Raw genomic sequence first — 25,392 nt, 5'->3', positions numbered from 1 at the left:
GGGACACACTAGTCCCAGGTCGCCTCATGAGAAAAGCAGGTGAGTGGGCCTGCTGGAGCTTTGCACTAACTCTATGGACCCTGTGGAAACTGCATGCAATGCAGGCTACATGGAGGGTCACCCGGCTGCTCACTATACCTCAGCAAAGCAAAAGGCCTGCCTATGCCTATGACAGCCTTTCCCATCACAGCCTGGTCCCACCACAAAACAACAAGCAATATTCTTCCAAAAAGTACAGTCCTAATTTTAAAAGTGAGGAACTCGAGCCTAGGAAGACAAAATGTAACAATTCTCAACAGTTGTCCGGAATTCTTTCTACTCTATTACTCCCCTTTTAGTACTAATACCACAAATGCTAAGAAAAATAACCTCTAGTTCATCCTTCAAGTTTTCTGGTACTTGCCAAATCAATAAAAATAACATGTGAAATGTTAATCACAAACCACCTACTCAGACACTGAAATGACACAAATGCAGACTAAGTGGATGAAAACCAATCAGGATAGTCCTCAACTATTCTTTCAATATCCTTTCAAGTTCTATGGTAACTAGATTTACCAGCAAGAGTTTTCTTGAGGAAAATACTAAACACAAAGCACATACTTACAATTCACCTGTAAGCACAAAGAAAGAATAATGGAGAAAGAACATAAAATACCTTCATATCTCAAAAGAGCTCTTTTTCCAACAACTGGGGAAATAGTTGTTTGGGGCTTTTCCACATAAGATATAAATCACCCCTTTCGAATGTCAAAAATGTTTAATTTAGCCATTTGATGGGGAAAAACCTTTAATAGTTCACTTCTCTAGAGTGTTTATTACAGTAAAGGAAAGCTATTTAAACTTCCCACCATCCCTCCTGGTCAATGCTGGTGTCCACCCACGTACTGTGTGGTCAGAGAGCTGTCTAAAGGAGTTACAGCAAACAGCAAAGCTATGTGCCTTCACGTTGCTCCATTTCTCAAAATAGAATCTTTTTCTGCCCTCTCCCTATCAGTTCCAGGAGTTATCTTCTATTCAGAAGATAGAACATGTACAACCACAAGCAAATTATTTAACATATCTATAGTCTTGGGTCGCAACTGTAAAATGGGGTATCATCATCATATGGAAGATTTAAAGACACCAAACCTAAACCACCTAACATACAGAAAGGTGTGATCAATAAATACTAATTCCTTCCTTTTCTTCCTTTTTTCAAAAAAATAACTTCAACCACTTCCTAGATGTTAGTCTGCCCTAGCAAAATGTCCCTCCTCTACCCATTCAACTTTTTTTTAAGACAAGGTCTCACTCTGCTGCTCACGCTGGAGTGCGGTGGTGCAATCTCGACTCACTGCAACCTCTACCTCCCAGGCTCAAAGCAATCCTCCTACCTCAGCCTCCCATGTAAGCTGGGACCATAGGCGCGTGCCACCACGCCTGGCTACTTTTTTTTTGTAGAGAAGGGGTTTCGCCATGTTACCCAGGCTGCTCTAGAACTCCTGGGCTCAAGGGATCTGCCCGCCTTGGCCTCCCCAAGTGCTGGAATTACAGGAGAGAGACACCACGCCCATATAACCCATCCAACTTCTACTCCACAAAAGAAAATGGTAATAGGGTATTGCAGGCTTAAGGATGTATCTGGTTAAGATACATATGGCCATTATACCTTTCCGCAAAAAAATATGTATTACCAAATTAATTTATAATAGTCTTCTGAATATAAACATAAACGCCATATTTTACATGATGGTTGGTAGACCTCTTTTCATCAACCAAATCTAATGAACAATTTGATTCTGTTTCCACTAAAAAAGCTAGTGCTTATGCCCAGGAGATAGGTAAAGAGCCTAGATTATTATCTTGATCTCTTATTAGCTGTTTGACATTAAGTTACTTAAACTTTCCATTCCGCAGTTTGAGTCTCTCAAATTAAAATTATCTACCTCATTGTACTGTTGGAGAATTACATAAGTTAATTTGTAAAAAGCTCTTTATAACTAAAGAACTAAAAACAATTCAACAAATGTAGGCTATTATTTCTCTACCAGAATGTCTCAACTCTGTTGTCTGATTAGGCAAAGTTGGTTAAAAACGTTGTTCCCGGCAGGGTACAGTGGCTCACACCTGTAATCCCAGCACTCTGGGAGGCTGAGGAGGGCTGATCACGAGGTCAGGAGATGGAGACCATCCTGGCTAACATGATGAAACCCCATCTCTACTGAAAAAAAAAAAAAAAAATACAAAAAATTAGCCGGGTGTGGTGGCAGATGCCTGTAGTCCCAGCTACTTGGGAGGCTGAGGCAGGAGAATGGCGTGAACCCGGAAGTTGGAGCTTGCAGTGAGCCCAGATCATGCCACTGCACTCCAGCCTGGCCGACAGAGCAAGACTGTCTCAAAAAAAAAAAAAAAACCTTGTTTCCTAACTCACCCAAATCAGTTCAGTCAAAATCCTTCTGCGTTCTCAGGTTTCAGACTAATTCAGTCCCAAAGGCCCTAAACTCTGCCACCCTGTTTCTTCCCAGGATACATCTCTCATAAGTACCAGAGAAACAAACCGGAAACAGCAATTAAAGGGAGAGCAAGGAAATGGCACTACATATACAAGGGTGTTCAATTCCCTGGCACATGCCCTCTATTCTATTAGGCCTCAGTAAAACAACTTATAAGAACATGATTTTAAATGAACTTTGACACCTCTCTCTGGTTGCCATTCCCCAATTTCCCCATTTCCCTCACCCCCAAAACAATTTTCTCTACAATTCCTCTTACCTGAGTTCTGAATATAATCTACATTGATTACTACAATGCTACTAAATAGGCTGCTAGAGCAAACCACAACATTCACAATTTAATAGCAAATTTTCAGTATATTCTGTTTGCAGAGCAGACCCTACAGAAACCTTCATCAGGCTTAAAATAATTTCAAAGCAATTTTGTCTACCATGGTGCAAGAAACCTTTCTTCACACTTAAAGAAATATAAAAATCAAACAGGATACAGTTGCCACAAAGCCTTAACTAATGAGAATCAAAACTGGTAAGATTTATTCTTATGTTTACTATATACTAAACCCCCTTGGTTTCAAATCTATATAAACTCAATGTTTTCTTTACATTGGATATGTAAGCATAATTTTCCCAAATGCACAATAGAAAATTGGAAAAAGATAATTCACTGGTAAACATGAAAGGACATGACCTTAGGCATGAATTTCTACCCAGCTTGCAAAATAATCTTGTCCACTTTGGTCCATGTTTAGGGAGGTGGGGAAATGAATGAAAGTACCATCCATTTATAACAGAATGTGGACCCATGCTTTCCCTTTTCTAGTTAAAACTATTTCTTTTATCACACTGACAGAGCCTAATCAGGGGCTCTGCAAAGGACACTCCAGGTATACCCAACAAAGGAAAATATTTAAATAAAAATTAATGAATGCCTACCTCATCTGCTCCTTCTCCATCTTGACATATCCATCCAATGTAGTTACCCCTGCCAAACAAAAATCTGGGAATCACCCATGGCACCTCTTCCCTTTTGCTCACCACATGCAATTAGTCACAAGCCCTCATCACCCCTACTTCCAATAACCAATTCTCTTAAATCTTTCCTGCCAAAGGCTGAGTCTACCATTCAGCTAACTGGTTAGCCTAAATTCACCTCTATTCCCCTTCTCCACACAAGCGGGGTCTGAAAAATACAAATCATGTAAGCCATGTCAATGGCTTCACGATAAAAATTTTAACTTTATATAATCAACAAGGCCATCTGTATGATCTGGCAACTAGCTACCTCTCTGGTCTCATTTCTCACTACTTGTAAAATACACTATACTTTGCTCTGTTCTTTGAGAGTGACGCACCTTCCATTTCCAGGACCTTAGCATGTCTTGTTTCCTCAATCAGCAGCAAAGCCCCTTCTCACTTACCAATTCCCTCTTGCTTCAGGTCTCAGCTTACATGTCACTTCCTTCAGAAGACTCACCATCACATCCCTACCACATGCTGCCTAGATATATCCAATATGCACCCTCAGATCACTCTGAACTTTGTTCCTGTAGCACCCACAACAATCATAAATATATCATCATCTATGTAATTACCTGCTTAAATATTAATCTCTCTCTAATCTATATTCCCCATGAGGGCAAGACAAGGATTGTATCTTTCTTACCACTGTATCCCTAGCATCCCAGCATGTAGCAGGCATTCAATGTAGAGTTAATGAATGAATTAATCAATCAAATCCAAACTCCTCCAATGAAGGTTTTCAGGTCTCTGTACAGATCAACTCCTCCCCCATTTACAGAAGATTATTTGGAAGCTTATTTCCTCACTGTTTTTTATTTTTTCAGAGACAGGGTCTCACTTTGTCGCCCATGCTGGAGTTTAGTGGCACGATCATAGCTTACCCAAGCCTTGAACTCCTAGGCTCAACCCATCTTCCTGTCTCAACTTCCTAAGAGCTGGGATTACAGGCTCAAGCTACTGCACCCGGCCATTTCCTCATTTTTAACACTTGCTGGAACTTGTAAGGAATACAGAAACCTTCATTTTTAAGACTCTAGTAAAGAACGTGGACTCTCATGAGCTATTAAGATTATTTTGCAAACTGAGTACTGAAATGCTTCTGGTAACCATCTATTGCTGTAGTCAGCCAGGCTTGAAACTTCAATCACCTATGATGATCCCTCCTGTCATTGCCCCCACACATCACAGTTATTAAGTCCCATTCAACTTACCTCTACATCATTTCTGGAATTATCTCTTTTTCTTCTCACATTACATTTATCATCTGTACCTATAATACTATGTCCTCAACATATCCCATTCCCATGGTGCCACCAAAGCCCTGTACCTTTCAACTTGTCTTCTCTGTGTGCCCTGTGCCTTCTGCCTATAATGACCTCTCAGTAGGTCACAACCAAAAGAAAACTGTCTATCAAAATCTTTGCCAACCTTCAAGGTTCATTTCTAACATTACTAAGTGCCAGGCACTGTTCTAAACATTCATCTTTGTCTTACTAAGTTCTTCACTCCCTTCACTCTTTAAACTTCTTGAGGATACAAACTTAGCTTATTCATCTGTTATCTCTTGTGTCTTACTTACACATTTACTCACTCAATAAGTACTTATTATATGACTACTTTAACACTACCATAAAAGAGGACGTTCACTTCAGAGAACAAAAACAATCACAAGGTGGCAGAAAACACTATAGCAACTATACCTACGGTAAATGGGTAACCCCCAAATTCCTGATGCCTAAGTTCCTTTCTTCAGAATCCCACAACAAGCACTAAGAATGATTTTCACTACCTATGTATCTTCTCAGGAAAAAAATGAGAAGGGAATAGAAGAAAAAAACACAAGTTCCTATTTCTGCCACTTGACATCATGTGCAGATTAGGAGAAAAGCCAAGGGGCATTAAATCAAAGGTGTTCAACAAATGAAAGTTTACTCAGCTCTGAAGTAAATTTCTGTAAGAATACAATGAAATTATTCCCACATTTCTATCCCATACATCAAGAAATAAGATAATCACTTTAATGGACTATGAAAAGTAAATCAACCAAAGAAATGAATGAAGGCATTCGAAGAACCAAAGCTTTAAGTCACAAGTCAAGAAACCTGTTTTGTTTCAACTTATATCAGTGCTTTGCTAGGCCCTTTGCCTCAGCATCCCCCAATGCAAAAAATGGTGATGAGAATAGTTCCATTCATGTTATTTAAAGATAAACAGTCACACTTCAAAGTAGTTTGAGACCTAAAGGTCTTGTAGGGTCAGCTCCCTCACTTTAATTAGAAAAATGGTTACATGATTAGTCCTATAGCTAGTTTTTAGCAGAGAAGGGTTTAGCTGAAAAGACTTGGGTATCCTGGCTGATGTTCCTCCCAACCCACCACTCTATGAAATGATAAAGAGTAGAAAAATGATAGCCGAGTGTTTGGTGCATGCCTGTAGTCCCAGCTACTCCTGAGGCTGAGGCAGGAAGATCACTTGAACCTGGGAAGCAGAGACTGCAATGAGCTGACATCACGCCACTGCACTCCGTCCTGAGTGACAGAACGAGACTCTCTCTCAAATATATACATACATACAAACATACATAAAAAGTAAAAAATAACAAACCAATTTGATTGCCACTTTGGCAACATCATCTGTGTGTTCTTAATAAATTCAAGTAAGAGTTACAATTTTTTTTATTTTTATTTTTACTTATTTATTTGAAATGGAGTCTCACTCTGTCGCCCAGGCTGGAGTGCAGTGGTGCGACCTCGGCTCACTGCAAGCTCTGCCTCCTGGGTTCTGGCCATTCTCCTGCCTCAGCCTCCTGAGTAGCTGGGACTACAGGGGACTGCCACCACGCCCGGCTAATTTTTTTATTTTTAGTAGAGACGGCGTTTCACCGTGTTAGCCAGGATGGTCTCGATCTCCTGAACTCGTGATCCGCCCACCTCAGCCTCCCAAAGTGCTGGGATTACAGGTATTTTTATTTTTTTTTTGAGACACAGTTTCACTCTGCCGCCCAGGATGGAGTGCAGCGCTGAGATTTCAGCTCACTGCAACTGCCGCCTCCCGGGTTCAAGTGATTCTCATGCTTCAACCTCCCAAGTAGCTGGGATTAAAGGCGTGCACCACCATGCCTGGCTAATTTTTGAATTTTTGGTAGAGACGGGGTTTCACCATGCTGGCCAGGCTGGTCTCCAACTCCTGACCTCAAGTGATCCACCCGCCTTGGCCTCCCAAAGTGCTGGGATTACAGACATGAGCCACCAAGCCCGACCAAGAGCAACAATATAGAACATTCCAGAGTATCTAAAAAGCAAAACCTATAAGCACACTAGTAATTCATTTTACCATGAGGTCTTCATAAACTCCAAGAGGATAAAATTCCCCAGGAGGGGCTAGGCACGGTGGCTCTCGCCTGTACTCCCAGCACTTTGGTAGGCCAAGGTGGGTGGATTACCTGAGGTCGGGAGTTCTGAGACCAGCCTGGGCAACATGGTGAAACCCCGTCTCTACTAAAAATACAAAAATTAGCCAGGCATGGTGGTGGGCACCTGTAATCCCAGCTTACTCAGGAGGCTGAGGCAGAAGAATTGCTTGAGCCTGGGAGGTGGAGGTTGCAGTGAGCTGAGATCATGCCACTGTACTCTAGCCTGGGTGACAGAGTGAGACTCTGTCTCAAAATTTAAAAAAAAAAAAAAAAAAAAAGGCTGGGCACAGTGACTTACACCTGTAATCCCAGCACTCTGGGAGGCCAGGGTGGGTGGATCACCTGAGGTCAGGAGTTCGAGACCAGCCTGAGCAACATGGCGAAACCCCACCTCTACTAAAAGTACAAAAATTAGCCGGGCTTGGTGACAGGCACCTGTAATTCCAGCTACTCAGAAGGCTGAGGCAGCAGAATCACCTGAACCCGGGAGGCAGAGGTTGCAGTGAGCCAAGATCGCGCCACTGCACTCCAGCCTGGGCAACAAGAGCAAGACTAGGTCTCCAAAAAAAAAAAAAAATTCCTGAGGGTGAGAAAACTCACTGCAATCAAGACCATCCAAAATTCAAATAAGCGCTTTAGTGTCACTGAACTGCATCTATAGTTTATTTTTACCCAACCCTGATCTGAAACAGACTTCAGGAGACTATTAGACAAAACACAGGTTAGCATAAATTCAACCAGAAATAAAAACATGAAAATAGGGAAACAAAACGAAGCTATTAAAAAGGTACAAGCTTAGCTCTAAACTTCCAGATGTCAATAGGAAAAAAGAAACCTAGTGAACAATTACGGCACCCAGGTAATAAAAACAGACTAAAAGCTTAGACAAACATACAATTATTCTTGGCTGCTCATCTTTCTCCCTGAGGTCTTATAAAGAAGGCATTGCAGAATACAGAGAATATCCTCAACAATATTTCAGTAATGACAATGAAATGTTTTACGAGGTTATTTTTATACTGAACTTCAAGATAAGCCTAGAGTAACAGTTGGGAGAAAAAAAAGAAAAAAAAAAAAAACTTCAGGGACAGAGAGAAAAAAAAGAAAGGAAAAAAAAAAAACTTAGGAGAGACCTACATAATGTGGTCCAGGTACCCAGAACACTGCTGATTTAAGAGGACAATTAAGAGAATTTCTGGAAAAAAAATTTTATTTTAACAACAAGTACTTACTATATAGAAGTTTATAAGCATAGGACCCAGAAAACGAAAACCAAATTTAGCAAAATGTGGAATGGGTCCAGAAATTAAACAAAATTGCAGGGAAAAAAAAAAAACAACTCTAAGGGAAAAACAATATAAAAGAAAGAGCAAGCACAACTCAGCAAGTACATTACATACATATGATAATTAAATGCTTTTATTTCTACATCTACAATTAAGAATTAAACATTAAGATATTTATGGAAGCATGCAGCTTCCTTCTTAATCCCATAATCAAGGAGATAAAATTTAAATTCCTGTACCTTGCACAGTGATGACATATCATTGTTTAGTGACATCACATCAAACCCAACGTACTGCAGAATTTTCAAAGAAGCAGTTATGTCCACGGTACCAAGAAAGGAAGACACATGAAATATTTCATGAAAATTTTCCAAAGAGTTTAAACAAAAAGGGTAAGAGTTTTTAAACCAGACATAAAATCAGTCAACCATAAAAATTAATTTAAAAAACTCTCTCTAAAGTCTCATTTAGCAATATAGTTTACTGTCAAGCATAATACAATGATAAACATACAATTTGCTAAACATTCAACAACATAGAAAAATTAATCATTCTATAGCTAGCATGTACCAACGACACAGAATGGATCACTGTTTCTCCTCTGGGAGGTGGGAAAGAAAAAAACAATTGAATTCTTAGAGAAGAAAGGGATTATAATTTCCACAGAACTATCCACTTGTAATTTAAGCAACATCATTTAAAAACAGCTCATTCCAACAGTCTCCTCTAAATATTTTCATCAGGGCTGCCTAGACGAAACCTAGCCCACCACTCTATCTTGGGCAAAAGAGTAAAATACAGACCAGCTACTGGAAGGGCGGGGGGAGCCAAAATTCACCAGCTGGGTCAAGTTCCTGAAGAATTAACTAACTACATTCTAGGATTCATTTCTCAGCATCGAAGAACAACTTTTTCTTCTTCTTTTTAAATTAAAGCAATGCCTCCATTCCCATTGTCTCGTCAACTGCTGAAACCCTTTAAAACACTCAGAAGATCAACAAACACTTGGCTGAATAAATACCAGCCTTAAGAGTCAACCCGGTGATATTGCTCAACAAGAACTTTAAAGTATTTATGCTTTACTGGTGGTTTTAGTTTAAATACAATTTTTTTTTTTTGAGACAGAGTTTCGCTCTTGTTGCCCAGGCTGGAGTGCAATGGTGCGATCTCGGCTCACCGCAACCTCCACCTCTCAGGTTCAAGAGATTCTCCTGCCTCAGCCTCCAGAGTAGCTAGATGTAGAGGCATGTGCCACCACGCCCAGCTAATTTTGTATTTTTAGTAGAGACGGGGTTTCTCCATGTTGGTCAAACTGGTCTCGAACTCCCAACCTCAAGTGATCCGCCCGCCTCAGCCTCCCAAAGTGCTGGGTGGGATTACAGGAGTGAGCCACCGTGCCTGGCCCTAAATATAATTACAATGTGCAAAAACAACATGTACTTCAGAGTACTTTCAGTACCCAAATATGATCTAACGCATGAAAATTCAACTTTTTAAAGTATCATTCAGTTGATTTAATTTCAAGAGGATTCAACTGATCCCAAAATGTTTCCTAAAAGCCATCCTTTGGCTGTTCTTATGCACTTCACACCCTTCCAAACGATAAACTATTATGTGAGAAGAATGCTCAGAACTAAGTAGTGAATGAATGGCCTTAAGGTTTTTCCAAGTCATTAAATTATCCTACAGAATAAGAAAAATTCTCAGGTATTTTTATTTCATTGGTTTGTAACACTTACCTACAACAGTACCAAAACTCAGAAATGTTTTCAATGCAATGTATCCTGAAAACAATAAGCTTATAGTGTCTAGGTGCTTTTCTGTTACTCAAAGTAAGTGCATGCAATTTAAAATCCTTTAACTACAGTGTTTATTATACCTCTAAGCACAAAATATTTAATGTTAATCAAGACATTTTTAAAGCAGTGATTTAAACAGCAAAGTTAGTGGGGATAATGCCATGAATATTAGCAAGCTGAATTAAGCTACTAATCCATTTAAAGAAAGATGGGTTATGGAAGAAGCAAGCCTCTGAAGCATTTGCTTTAAATCTAAACACAGAAGTGGACTTGAGCACAGTGAACTAACAAGTGATAATGGAACTAGGTCTACAAGGAAGAAATTCAGCAAAAATTATCCATTTCTTCCTTCAAAATAGAAAAAAAAACAAAAACAAAGTTTCACTTCAGATACAATATCCATGCAGATAATATAAACAAAATTGGGAAACCAGAAAATTTACTTTTAAAAATCACAGCTGTCTCAACAACCAAACACTCCAGTGAAAATCTTTATCACCTTTTAATACAGTCAAGGAAACACCAACTCTTCCCACATATTTACCCTTTTCAGCCTTCTCTAGTAAGCCAGCCTCTAGCAAAGAGGAAATGAAAGAAGATCTACTAGTCAATTATCCTGCCCCTCTTTTCCAACTCCTCATGCTATCTCTCAAATCTGATATTCCTAAGGAGATAAATGCACTTATTTAACATTTATCTTTAAGTATGTTATAATATAGTACTGCTTTATTTAAGTACACAGATGCTGAATTGGGAGTGACAGGAGTGAAACGTCTCTGTTTCCACCATGCCAATTTGGAGCGCCACCCATAAAAAGCTTATATAAAATTTTCTCAAACCAACAGATTTAGAAAAACCAGTAAGATGAGGTGAGCAGATCACGAGGTCAGGACTTCGAGGCCAGCCTGGTCAACATGGTGAAACTCTTAAGAAAAGAAAAGAAAAAAGAAAAAAATTAGCCTGACTTGGTGGCGGGTGCCTGTAATCCCAGCTACTTAGGGAGGCTGAGGCCCGAGAATCGCCTGAACCCGGGAGCCAGAGGCTTCAGTGAGCTGAGATCGCACTACTGCATTCCTGCACTCCAGCCTGGGCGACAGAGCAGAACTGTCTCAAAAAAAAAAAAAAAAAAAAAAAAAACCCAGTAAGAATTTATTCCAAATACATCAATACATTTAACTCAGCTTAACATATCTGATTAAAATGGGCTTTTTTTTTTTAATAGGAAGAGAGTCAGGTTGTGAAAGTGGACTGTGCTTGGAGGCAATGTATTAAATATTCTGAAGCATTTTCTAATTGTCAGTCCTTAAAATGTAAGAAAATCTCAAGTGTTAAAATTGAAGACTGGGTATGCTCTCTGCTGCAAGTTCAATCAAAAGCAACTGTAATTTCCTACAAAGGTAACTAGGTCAACTCAGCATTTGTCCCTGCTTACTGGAAACAACAAAATCTCAACAATCAGGCCATTAACTTATCATTTCCTATATATAGTTTCAAAAGAAATCTAAATTCACTCTTAGAGAGGTACTAGTACAATTTTACACATAAGATGTCTCCTAGTTATTTTCCTTAGTAAGACTTCAAAAGGAAATTACCACCATTTAGACTACAACGACACAACACTACAGCAAAAATATCTTCCCTTTCTTCACTAGCATATATACGCACTCACCTACCCAACATCAGGGAAAAAACAAATGGAACCTAGACTCCTATCTACAAAGAATCACATTCTCTCCATAAAGGGGATTCATTCATTCTTCCTTGTGCCAACATTTATCAAGAATGCTATCATGCATGAGGTCTACTCACAGGGGTACATGGCGCTGCTCGGGATCAGCTCTGGTCAGTTCTTCCTCTTCAATATCAGACTCCCCTCCTGAACTACTGTCAGTGACATCTGAATCAAATGCCTGTTCACTGCACCTCAAGTTGGCTATGCCACTAGCTGTAAATCTCTCCAATTCTTCTGAAATTGAATTGCTTTTCAGAAAGTTGCTAAGTCCCTCTGAAGTGGTGGTCTCACTGGCAGCTTTTCTCAAGGCAGCTTCAGCCTTTCGAGTCAGCATCAACTGGCTCCGTGGTCTCAAGGATTCCAAGTTTGGCAGTTTGCTCAAAGTCTTCTCCAAAAATCCACCCAGCTGATGTTGTATATGCCTCTCAACCTGCTTGGCTTGCACAACCTGTAAGCGCTTTTGTAATCTGCGGGCACGGCTCTCAATGTCAGCCTGTCGCCGCAGTAAAGCTGTTATCCTTGTGTCAGAATCTAAAGCACTGAAAAGTATGGAAGACAGGGGAGACTTTTTACCCTCTAATTTGACACCCCCCAAGTTAGAGCTGGAGTCTGTACCAGGTGATAACCTACTGCTTCCTTGAAGTGCCGGCTGTTCCATGGAATTGACAGAAGATTTGTTTGCAGTGCTATTATTGCTATACAAAGTTGTGTGTTCTACATCAAGGCTTCTATGTGGAAGAGTGCAATTGGTCATACCCCCCTTCAAGTCCCCAGATTCAGATCCTCCCATTTCACCCCCATGAAGAGCAGATGAAGTGAGAGCCCGTTTTCCCTCATTGAGGGAAGTGGAATTGTCATGATCAGAATGTGTTGAACTTTTAGTCAATTTCTTAGCCAACCCATTTACAGGTGCTTTTGGCAGAGCTGTCTGACCACTCGTATTCATGGTTCTAAGATTTTCTAAGGAAAACTCCAAAACTGGCTGTCTCCCCAACAGCTCAGCTCGGAGTTCATAGGACTGAGATAAGAGAGGATGAGATTTAAGGACTGTCTGCTTGCTGAAGACCCCTTGCAACTTCAAAGACTCCTTTGAGGGAACAGATGTTACATCAGAGCAGAGATAAGATGCCACCAGTGGTTGCAGCTTTCCCAAGTCTTCCTTGGTAGGATTATTTCGGAAATCTAGGCTGGGATCCTCTGCAGCAATGGCTTTTCTTTTGGTTCCGTTGGCAGCAATAAGGATGTTGGCGTTGCCGTTATTTTCGGCACTGCCAGGGGACAAGGTAGAGGATGGGGGAGCCAGTTTGAACCGGATATGGTGTGCTTCAGCTGCTGCGTCAGTGAGAGCGGGCGCCATCGCAGCCATTCAGCACAGAGAGACAGGAAGTCCAGCCTCTCCCGATGCCGAGGCCGAGGCCAGCTCCACGGCCCCTTACTGCCTCCCCAGAGAACAGACTAGAAGAGAAAGGAGAAAAGAATATTAGAAATACAAGCACATTTAAAAACATGTATATTTTTAACAAAAGCACTACTTGAGGCTGTTGTCTAAACTGCCTCCAGAAAGAAAACACTCTGGAGCTAACTGTACCACAGTTATTCTAGAGACCCAAATATCTTTCATCTGGGAGAAAGGAGGAGGCAAAATCCCTGCACAAGAGAAGGAAGAATTGCACCCTTCTTCCTGTCAATTATTACCACAGATTGAAAGGTGCCAAAACACAAGTTCGATTCAGAGAAAATCACAGATTGTTAAAATTAAATCATCTGCATTAAAAAAAAATCTCTTTAAGCTTGTTGAAATAAATGGATTTAAAGCAAGACATATCAAACTAAACAATAATTAAACAGAAAAAAATTAGTAAGGAATTCCTATGTTCACTAAAAAAAGTATGCCAAATATCACAGGTCTGTGCATTTTTCTGGCCAGGGAATCCAGTGTTCATCAGCTTCTCACTTCTCTAGAAGTACAGATTATACTACAAAGCTAACTGTACCACATCTGTAATACCAACTTGTTTCATCAGTTTTCTTTTCTTTCAGATCAAAGTGGTCATCAATATCTTCTCTACTGGCTTCTTCCTCTCAGCCTAGGAATTTACTCAAGTATCTTCTGCCCTCAGTACAGCCTCTCTCTCATATTTAATTGCCCAACATCTCTCTTTCCCTTTACTCCAAAACTTCTCTAAGAAAGTATAAATAACTGTCTCTGCACTCTTCACTCTTCCATAATCTGGATTTCACCCCCTACTGCTCTGGCAAAGGTCACCAGTAATCTTATTATCAAATCCAACGGTCAAGCCTCAGTCCCCATTCTATCTGACTTCTCTGAAGCACTGAACAATACCAACCTTCTTCTAATTCTTTCCTGATGTCCTTGTACTATCATCCTCTTCTCTTCCTCCTGGACCCTTAAATGCTGGTGCTGCACAAGGTCCCTTCTGCCCTCTTCTCTCTCAACAACCACTAGTATGGTGAGGTTTCCTAACTCTAAGAAAAACTTCTGAGCTGCACTAATCAAGATTCCCATACCTCTATGTTCCTCAAGCCCCCGAAGCTCAGAATTCACTTTCTCCTTCCAGCACACTATTCAGCATCCTGTTTCATTACCTTAAGTAATGGCACTGCTTTTATTTAGTAACCAAGCTAAAAACCTCAGTCATTTGCCTCTGTTTGATCCCCCTTGATCTATGTGGTCTGGGAGCCAAAGGAAACATACGTAAAGAACTAAGCCAGTTGTTCTTTAAACTATGGTCTCTGGACTTCTGGGGATCTCACAGGCTATTTTGGAGGTTCGTGAAATCAAAGGTATTTTCATAGCAATACTAGAATATTATCTGCCTTTTACACTGTGTTGACATTTGCAATCAGAGTACAAAAACAAAGGTGAACAAAACTGCTGGTACATTATTAGCACAAATCAAGGCAGAGGCACCAAACTATACTAATAGTCATTATACTCTCCACTCAGTTTTTCTTTTTTTAAGGGAGTTCCACTTAAGATGTCCTTGATGAAGCAGCAAAAATTATGAATTATCTTGAGCCTTTAGTGCATTTTTAAAAAGTATTCTTTGTGATGAAAGGGAAAGTATGCATAAAGCACTCTGCTGCTTTATGAATTCTCAGGAAAAAGCACAGTACAACTGAGTTGCAAAATGAACTAGAGCTTTGTTCATGGAACACGATTTTTACTTGGCAGAACTACTGACAAACATTATTTGAAACCTGCTTCACTAGCAGACATTTCCTTGCAAATGAACAAAGTGAACTTGTCACTTCAAGGAAAACCACTGACGATATTTGCTGCCAATAATAAAATCTGAATTTAAGCAAAGATTAGTGTTTTTGAAAACTTGTATCAACAATCATGAACTTAAACGTTTTCCCAATATTTTACTTGGGGTGTGTGTGTGTGTGTGTATGTGTATGTGTAAGAGTCTCGCTCTGTCGCCACACTGGAGTGCAGTGGTGCGATCTCAGCTCACTGTAACCTCTGCCTCCCGGGTTCAAGTGATTCTCCTGCCTCAGCCTCCCGTGTAGCTGGGACTACAGGCACATGCCACCACGCTCGGCTAATTTTTGTATTTTTAGTAGAGACAGGGTTTCACCATGTTGGCCAGGATGGTCGCAATCTCCTGACCTCATGATCTGTCCACCTCGGCCTTCCAAAGTGCTGGGATTACAGGCATGAGCTGCCACACAGACTTTCTGAATATTTTAAAAGCCATTTCTGATTTAACAGACTTGCGACAATATTAATGAATGTGAATTTTTGATTCCATATAATGGAATGTGTAACATTTGGAAGATCTGCATAACCCAGTGAACAATAAAATGTCCAGTGAATGTCAGGAAATTATGCATGGGTAAAAAGTTTAAGTGCAAGACAGATCATTTATTTGTTGCTGTTATTTTGAAACAGGGTCTAGCTCTGTCAACCCAAGCTAGAGTGCAGTGGCACAATCATGGCTCACTGAAGCCTCAACCTCCTGGGCTCAAATGATCCTCCTGCTTCAGCCTCCCAGTAGCTGGGACTAAAGGTGTGTGCCACCATGCCCGGCTAATTTTTTGAATTTTTGTAGAGATGGAATTTCATTGTGTTGCCCAGGCTGCTATCAAACTCCCGGCTTCAGCCTTCCAAACTCCTGGATTATAGGCATGAGCCGCCATGCCCAGCCTGAATTACTTATTAAATATTTTTTAAATTTCTCAAAGTTTATAAGAAAAACAAGTTATTTGCTGTTCTCAACAAATTTTAAGAGTGAAAAAAGGGTCCTGAGACCAAAATGCTTGTGAAATCACTGGACTAAGCACCACCCCCCAGCCCCAAATGAGGGCAATCTCCAATTTAATCAAAAATGTTTATCTTTGGAGCAATATCAACATAGGATGGTAGGCCCTACAGGACCACAGTAAGCTTCCTTATAGTATGACAATTTGAATCATTAACATAAAAATACTCAAATAAATGACTGAGAAAACATTATTCATAAAAGCACCAATACACATATGGGTCGAATCTGTCTTATTGCTCTGTGTGTATTTTTTTTTTTTTTTTGAGATGTAGTCTCGCTCTGTCGCCCAGGCTGGAGTGCAGTGGCACGATCTCGGCTCACTGCAACCTCCGCCTCCTTTGTTCAAGTGATTCTCCTGCTTCAGCCTCCCGAGTAACTGGGACTTCAGGCATGTGTCACCAAGCCCAGATAATTTTTGTATTTTTAATGGAGATGGAGTTTCACCATGTTGGCCAAGCTGGTCTTGAACTTCTGACCTCAGGTGATCCGCTTGCCTCAGCATCCCAAAGTGCTAGGATTACAGGTGTGAGCCACTGTGCCTGGCCTCATATAATTATTAATACCAAAAGTTTCTTGTTCCAGGGTTGTATTTTAACCAACATTCTTTATGAACTAGATTTTCAGGGCTTATGGACTTTTCTCCTGTGGGCTTTCTGGCATATGGCATTCTGTGTGGCACAAATTATTCTATGTTGTCTTTCCCCATTTCTAATTTTAAATATAATACTAATTCCTAGTATATTATTAAACATTGTGTTACAGACCAGTCGACAGTACTAATTCCTGTTATTAAACATTGTGTTATAGACCAGTTGACAGCTGAACCAATACAGTTGTTCAAAATATTTTGAGTCACTTTTATAATATGCAAAGGGTTTTTCCCATGGACAGACAAAAATCACTACCAGATAATTCCCATCAATTCAATCTCCTCCCCTTTTGAATGTCAATATGTAGTTGATATGAGCAATGCAAGGAGGCATATTATCAGTGCCAGATGATTAATACATGTGAAGAGTAATTGTACCCTACTGCCTGACAGCACTACAGTAAGACTTAGCAAGGGCAGGAAACAGCTTCCCTCTGAGGACCTAGGCAAGGGCACAAACATGCTTTATATGACTTACATAAAACTTAGGAAAACCCAGGCTCACTCCAGCACAAATGAAAAAGAGAGTCATAATTAACATCACATCACAGAAGGTGCTTAAGTAGTAAACTTCTCAGTTATTCTGAGATTATTCAATTCTTTAAAGCTTACAACTTTAAGAAAAATGCCGGCTTAAATCCCATCTACTCCAGCTGGGCACAGTGGCTCACGCCTGTAATCCCAGCATTTTGGGAGGCCAAGGCAGGCGTATCACCTGAGGTCAGGAGTTCAAGACCAGCCTGGTCAACATGGTGAAACCCTGTCTCTACTAAAAATACAAAAATCAGCTGAGTGCGGTGGCAAGCACCTGTAATCCCAGCCACTTGGGAGGCTGAGACATGAGAATCACCTGAACCCAGGCAGCAGAGGTTGCAATGAGCCAAGATTGCACCACTGCACTCCAGCCGGGGCAACAAGAGCAAGACTCCATCTTAAAAAAAAAAAAAAAAAAAAAATCCCATCTACTCCAAGACTTCTCTGAAATGATGTCTATGAACCTGACATTAACATATACACTTCAAAGACAATAGTTTATTTGACTTGCACTTTCTCCTTGGTCTCAATATCCCCACAGGATACACAGCATAGTGTAGTTACTAAAACAATCATTTAAATAAGGGGGTGGGGGAGGGGAAAGAGTGCAGAGAACAGGAAGAAGTGACCACTTTTTCAGAAAAAATTCCCATTCCTAATTCCTAAATCTTGAGATTTCTATACCAAAGAAATACCATTGTGAAGAAAGAAAAAAAAGACTTAACTCCATATCCCTCTCCCTTTACTGACCTGAAATATTATGCTAAGATTCAACATTACTCCCAAAGATATTCATAAGTAAGAGGAGCACTGGCTCAAGTGAGCAAATCTCAGTTCCCATCCTGGCTCCACCTCCTGTAGGTTACTTAACTATTCTGTTCTTTAAGTCTCCTCATCTACAAGTAACAGAGCCTTCCCCACAAGGATGCTATGATGATGAAATAAGATACTTTCAATTACTTGGCCATGTACCTGGCACAAACACCCAGTATTATTTGCACTTTTATTACACTGGAAACAAAAAGCTAACATAGAAGGAATAAATTTCCATGGCTTTTTAATGCACAGGAAAAATGCACCTAGTTTGCAATTAGCTACAATTGCCATAAACCACCACCTAAGTTTAGTACTTTCATCTTTTCCCTGTTATGTCTAGACTTACTTTTAATATTTCATGATGTTGTTTATAATAAAAAGAAAACTGAATGCCAAAAACTCGGTTAAATTATTAAATATCCATACAATGGAATACTGTGCAATCCTAAGTGTGGCAGAGCTATATTTACTAACATGGAAAAGTGCTTGCTTCTTCATTATTAAATGAAAAAAAGTTACGAAACAAAACACAGTATCATCTCAATTTTGCTTTAAAAAATCATTGGTAAGATTCTTTTGTCTTTTGTTTCTTGGCTTATGTAAAGTCTCCACCATAAACATGTATTACTTCTACAATAAAATGGAGAGAAACAAAAAGAAAACAATGGAAATTCTTAAAGAGCCAATAACCAAGTAAAACAAAATCACAGTAACATTTTTTTTTTTTTTTTTTTTTTTGAGATGGAGTCTCACTCTGTCACCCAGGCTGGAGTGCCGTGGCGTGATCTCAGCTCACTGCAAGCTCTACCTCCCAGGTTCATGCCATTCTCCTGCCTCAGCCTCCCGAGTAGCTGGAACTACGGGCGTCCGCCACCATGCCTGGCTAATTTTTTGTATTTTTAGTAGAGACAGGGTTTCACCATGTTAGCCAGGATGGTCTCCATCTCCTGACCTCGTGATCCACCCACCTTGGCCTCCCAAAGTGCTGGGATTACAGGCATAAGCCACCGTGCCCGGCCCATAGTAACATTCTCAAATTTAATATACAGAGCAAAACAATGATTCCTATCTCACTTGACCCCTACAAAATTCAAAAAGCTTCAATCTTCGACAATGTAAAGCAGGGAAAGACTGTCAAATTTAAGCAGTTCTTAAGAGAAGCAAGCTCAGGGCTAAAGGAAAAAAAAAAACAAACAAAAAAAAGAAGCAGTTCTACACAAACAGCACAACAGCCTATCTGATAAATCATCTTTCTCCAAAGAATACAAAGCCTTAAAAGCTATAATTAACTGATTAATCCTCATAACAACCTGGGCAGTAGAATTAGGGCTGAGATTATAATTTCTAATTTACCGGTGGGGATAAAGTCAGGCTGTACACTCAGAATAAAAATTCAAGCCCCAAATATCCCAATTTTTAGTTCATTCAGTTAGTAAACTATAATGTGACAAATAAATACAGATGGAGCTGCTACACCTGCTGTCACTCACACAAATTGAGATTCTGCAGTAAGCTTGTACAGATAAAAGAAAAGACTACCTATTCAAGGTCATTTAGCTATAAAAGGTTGGGCTAGATAATCAATAGTTTCTCAGTTTCAAGGAAGTATTTTAGGGACTGGAAGATGTTAAATGCACTCAGCAAGCAAACACATTTCGGAAAAACTTCCCAGATAGAGACTCACAACGTATTGCATCATACTGAATATGCAAATGTTTACCTTTAACAAACTTTTTTAACAAGCACCTTTTCCCATTACATCTATTAATATCAAGCAGAAACATCATTGTGAGAAATACAAGTTGGGATAAAGTTCAAATATTGACCTCTAGGGTCCCTTCCTATGTTAATTCTATTATTCTAAATTGCACCATCGGTCCAAGGACAAACTTCTACCTAACACAAGTGGCACTTGGGAAGCAAAAATATACTTCTAGGATAGAGTTTCTCAACCTAACCACTACTGACATCTCACGATGAGTAATCTATCACAGGGGGCTATCCTGGCAGTAGCATGTTTAGCAACATCTCTGGTTTCCACCCACTAGATGCTAGTAGTGCCCTTCTGAAAATGATGACTATCAAAAATGTCTCCAGACATGTCAAATATGGGAGTTGGGGGGTTCAACATCATACCTCCCAATAGAGAACCATATCCTAGAGATAAAGATTATACACACACATATACATACTCTTTCAAAAGCAAAACGTATCCAGCTGCTTCAAATACTTAAGTCAGAACTCCACACCCACAAATGAAAACCTCATTTATTCCCAGTAAATTCCCAAGACAAGACTCCAGATACACAAGAATAACCTGGAAGCATCCACCTTGCAAAAATATTTAGCTGCAGAGAACAAAGGGGAAGGGATAGGTCATCTGGGTGGCCAACAAGACAAGTATTACAACCACACTTGCACTGAAAGCAAAAGCAAAAATCAGATGGGGAAGAAAAGTTTGCCCATAATGTGGCTTCTACTAACCTCTTCCTTCACCATTACCTCATTTCTCTACACAAAGGAAGGAAAGAAACAGCAGGAAGGATGATTAGGGAAGTGTCCATGAAGTTGCCGCAATTTTAGCTGAGACTTGAAAATTAGCTAAAATGTCATTATGCAAAAGGCTAGGAAAAGAGAATGGTAATGTGGCATTCTAGTGAGAGGAAATGGCATAAGAAAAGGCAAGGCTGTGTGGGAAAAGGCGACATTCTGAAGGTTAAAAGAAATGAACAATTTGGGCCAGACGCAGTGACTCATGCCTATAATCCCAGGACTTTGGAAGGCTGAGGTGGGTAGATCACCTGAGATCAGGAGACCAGCCTGGCCAACATGGCGAAACCCCATCTCTACTAAAATTACCAAAAATTAGCCGGGTGTGGTGGCAGGCGCCTGTACTCCCAGCTACTTGGAAGGCTGAGACAGGATAATTGCTTGAACCCAGTGAGCTGAGATCGGGCCACTGCACTCCAGCCTGGGTAACAAGAGCAAGACTCCATCTCACAAAAAAAAAAAAAAAAAAAAAAAAAAAAAATTAACAATTTGCTTAAAACACAAAGCACATTTTAATAGAGAAAATAGTAGAATGAAGGTGGAAAGGCAGTTTGAAGCCAGATCCTTAACGGACAGCCTTAAATAGCCTTAATTCAGACTTAAAGACAGTAGAGGGGCCAGGCACAGTGGCTCACGCCTGCAATCCCAGCACTCTGGGAGGCCGAGGCGGGTGGATCACCTGAGGTCAGGAGTTCGAAACCAGCCTGGCCAACGTGGTGAAACCCCGTCTCTAATAAAAATACAAAAAAATTAGCTGGGTGTGGTGGCGGGCACCTGTAATCCCAGCTGCTTGGGAAGCTGTGGTAGGAGAACCGCTTGAACCCGAGCGGCGGAGGTGCAGTGAGCCAAGATCGCACCATTGCACTCCAGCCTGGGTGACAAAACTGAGACTCCATCTCAAATAAATAAATAAATAATAAAAATAAAAATAAAAAATTTAGCCGGGCATGATGGCAGGTGCCTGTAGTCCCAGCTACTAGGGAGGCTGAGGCATGAGAATCACTTGAACCACGGAGGCAGAGGCTGCAATGAGCTGAGACTGAGCCACTGCATTTCAGCCGGGGCGACAAAGAGAGGCTCTGTCTCAAAAACAAAAACAAACAAACAAAGACAGCAGAGGCCAGGTGCAGCAGCTCAGACATGTAATCCCAGCACTCTGGGAGGCCAAGGCAAAAGGACTGCTTGAGGCCAGGAGTTTGAGACCAGCCTGGTCAACATAGCGAGATCGAGTCTCTGAAAAATAAAAATTTTATATATATACACACACACACACACATATATGTATATATAAAATAATGACAGCAGAGTATCATTAAACACTTTTTAAATGGGAGTGAAACATCAGACTGTGCTTTAGAGAGACCAGTTGGGTAGGATGGATTAAAAGTAAGTAAAAAAGCATCTATAGATGTCAAAGACCAATAAAAAAGCTACCACAATAATCCAGATAGGATGCAATGAGAACTTCAAACAGAAAATAATAGTCAAAGTCTCTACCAAAGCTTAAATCCAGAAATGTGAAGGTGCCAAAGTCTAACAAAAAGGCCACATATATGACAAACAAAAACGTGACGGCTTATAAAGAATGGAAAGAAAGCTCTCTTTTCCTTCACAATTTCATATCCTTTGTTTCTCACGAAGCTTTTCAGGTTTGGTATATCCTCTCTATATTTCTAACATATCAATCCAGCCCAGGTCCTCATCAGCTCCTGTCTAGATTATCACAACAGCTTCCTGACTAGTGCCTCAGTGCCCCAAACTATCCTTTACCTTTTTATCATCTCACTTTCCTACTCTGAACGAGTTCCTCACACCTTTTTTTTTTTTTTTTTTTTTGAGACAAAGTCTCGCTCTTGTCCCCCAGGCTGGAGTGCGATGGCGCAATCTCGGCTCACTGCAACCTCCGCCTCCCAGGTTCAAGTGATTCTCCTACCACAGCCTCCCGAGCAGCTGGGATTACAGGTGCCTGCCACCACACCCAGCTAATTTTTTTGTAATTTTAGTAGAGACCGGGTTTCACCACGTTGGCCAGGCTGGTTTCGAACTCCTGACCTCAGGTGATCCACCCGCCTCGGCCTCCCAAAGTGCTGGAATTACAGGCGTGAGCCACCGCACCCAGCCCCTCACACCTTTTTAATGAGTTCAAACTCTTCAAGATGAAACTTAACGTCAGGGCAAGTACATCAATTGATACGGACCCAGAACTCCCCACAGATTCCCAACTCCGTATCTTTGCCTATGTTGCTACCTCTACCTGGAAGGTCCTTCTTCTATTTTTTTTTTGTCCCCAAACTTACTGATTTTTCAATACATAGCATCTCCACAAAAACTTCTTAGACTCTTCGAATTCATATCACTTTCTTCCTGCTTGAATTGTATAATGCACTTAAAGTCGCTGTCATTCAGTTCAAATTATCTGAATTTTCCCTAATTGTTAACTAATTCTATTTCCAAGACAAGCAAAATTCCTTAACAGCACCCTTCTTTAGCGTGCTAACTTTATCGAGAGCTTGGTACATAGTAAGCGCTGTAAGCCCTAAATGACTGGACTAGAGAAGTCAAAAAGGCCTCGTGGGGGTTGCCCTCAAGTGTAAGATTTTACTAAGAAGAGAAAAAGGAGGAAACACGAATCAAAAAATTGACACAATCAAAATAATGGGAAAGACGTGGGGCATGATCCATAAAACAACTTGCATGAATCAGGTGGTATATGTACAGCTTCTCAAGAGAAAGAGGAAAAGAACAGCTATACAGTGATCTGTGATGAAGTACTGCAAGCTACATTATGGAATGCACTGCAAAGTATTTATTTTACATATAAACAAAAGTAGATTTGTTGTGGAATACAATGGGGAAGGAGAGACAAAATTTTTACTATAAAACAAAGAGATAATGTGTGTCACCCACAACACCATTATCAATTTCCTTGGCCAACAGGGCTTCTTAACTGAAAAAGCTTTATATTACCAAAGGAATCATTCTTCAGTGCAGGATAGGTTATTACAAATGTTGTTCACTAGCATTAATTAGCCTTTTACTATGTCAACCACTAGGCTAAGTATCTTACATATATTCTCTTAATCTTCACAATAACAATATAAGGTAAGTACTACTGTCCTCATTTTATAGATGCTCAAAGAAGTTAAGTAATTTGCCCATGATCACACAACTATGAAGTTGCAGGGGCAGGATCCATAATGCTAAAGCCGATGCTTTTAACTACTACACTAGATAGTTTAAGGCTTAAACTGAAAGGGTCTTAACTGCCTGACAGTAAATTCTGAATTTTAGTCTTTAGAGGAAAGTCAGTCAAAGAACACCAACTACCTACTGAGTATCTCCAATAAATATTGAAATGCCTAGAGTATTCAAAGCACCACGGTAAGTACATACAAGGATGACAAGCAGCAGTAAAGACAGACACTACTGTGTGATTTGGGGGAGGGAGGCAATCCTCATACAGGCTGAGAAGTAGGTGGAGTCAGAAAATGCTTTTCAGAAAAAAAAACATCTAGGCTGAAACCTAAAGAATGAGTAGGAGCTGGGTGCAGTGGCAGGCGCCTGTATTTCCAGTTACTCAGGAGGCAGGAGGATGGCTTCAGGCAAGGAGTTCAAGGCCAGCCTAGGCAACACAGCCCCCATCTAAAAAAGCCACCCAAACAAAAACACTAATTTTTTTTTTAAAATGATGGCCTAGCATGGTAGCTCACACTTATAAGCCCAGCACCTTGGAAGGCCAAGGCAGGAGGATCGCCTGAGCCCAGGAGGAGTTTGAGACCAGCCTAGACAACACACTGAGTCCCAGTCTCTAAAAAAATAATAATTAGCTGGGCATAGTGGGAGGGTCACTAGAGCCTGGCGGGTGGAGGTTGCAGTGAGCTGTGATCACGCCACTGCACTCCAGCCTGGGTTACAGAGCGAGATTCTGTCTCAAAAGAAGAAAAAGAGGAGAGGAGAGAGGAGACAGGGGAGAGGGGAGAGGAGGGGAGAGAAGAAAAGGAGGGAAAGAAGGAGGGAGGAGGGAAGGAAGAGAGGGAGTAGGGCCGGGAGAAGTGGCTCACGCCTGTAATTCCAGCACTTTGGGAGGCCAAGGCAGGAAGATCACTTGAGGTCAGGAGTTTGAGACCAGCCTGGCCAACACGGCAAAACCCCGTCTTTGCCTGTAATCCCAGCTATTCAGAAGGCTGAGGTACGAGAATCACTTGAATCCGGGAGGCAGGGGCTGCAGTGAGCTGAGATGGCACCACTGCACTCCAGCTTAGGCAACAGAATGAGACTGTCTCCAAAAAAAACAAAAAGAAAGAAAGAAATTAGTAGAATTCAGCATTGCCTATAAAACTACTTCAAGCATCCCATATTCAAAACCCATTCCATGCCCCAACACCAAATCCAAAACCTCCTCCTGCTCCTCAACATTGTCTACTTGAGTGAATCATGACCTCAAATCACCAACTTACTTTTTACCATAAATATTTAATTTAAACATCTACTAAATGCCAGATACAAGATAGTAAAATATAAATTAGGTGTGAAGGTAGCCTAGCTTGATAAAGTACTGTATTTCACCTGAAGGAGTCAAGGAAGGCTTCTAGAAAAGATGACATACTGACTGAATTTTGAAAGGTGAGGTGGTGCACAGAGGGTGAGGGTTGGCAACACACAGAATGATAGGCACATTCATTCCATCCTTAGTGCCAATGCCCTAGTGCAGAACCTCATTATGTACAATAGTAATTCAGGCAGTAATAATCTCCCAACTATTCTTCCTTCTTCCTGTCTCAGCAAGCCTCTAATCTAGCATCCACTA

General features: G+C 40.6%; 1 protein-coding gene across 20 annotated transcripts in view; it reads right to left on the bottom strand.

Annotated features, from left to right (window-relative positions):
- The window catches only part of KANSL1 (KAT8 regulatory NSL complex subunit 1), a 192,942-nt gene that overhangs the window by 128,634 nt on the left and 38,916 nt on the right, over positions 1 to 25,392 (bottom strand). For all 20 annotated transcript variants that reach the window (XM_063718844.1, XM_024234493.3, XM_024234494.3 and 17 more), the window contains one exon: positions 11,822 to 13,199. In XM_063718844.1, coding sequence (XP_063574914.1) covers positions 11,822 to 13,110 — 1,289 coding nt within the window. In that variant the 5' untranslated portion in view covers positions 13,111 to 13,199. The remainder of the gene's footprint in view (positions 1 to 11,821; positions 13,200 to 25,392) is intronic.

This window comes from Pongo abelii, chromosome 19 (genome assembly GCF_028885655.2).
Source record: "Pongo abelii isolate AG06213 chromosome 19, NHGRI_mPonAbe1-v2.0_pri, whole genome shotgun sequence".
Lineage (NCBI taxonomy): Eukaryota > Metazoa > Chordata > Mammalia > Primates > Hominidae > Pongo > Pongo abelii.
The sequence above is the reverse complement of the archived record's forward strand: the minus strand, read 5'-3'. Positions and strand labels throughout refer to the sequence as shown.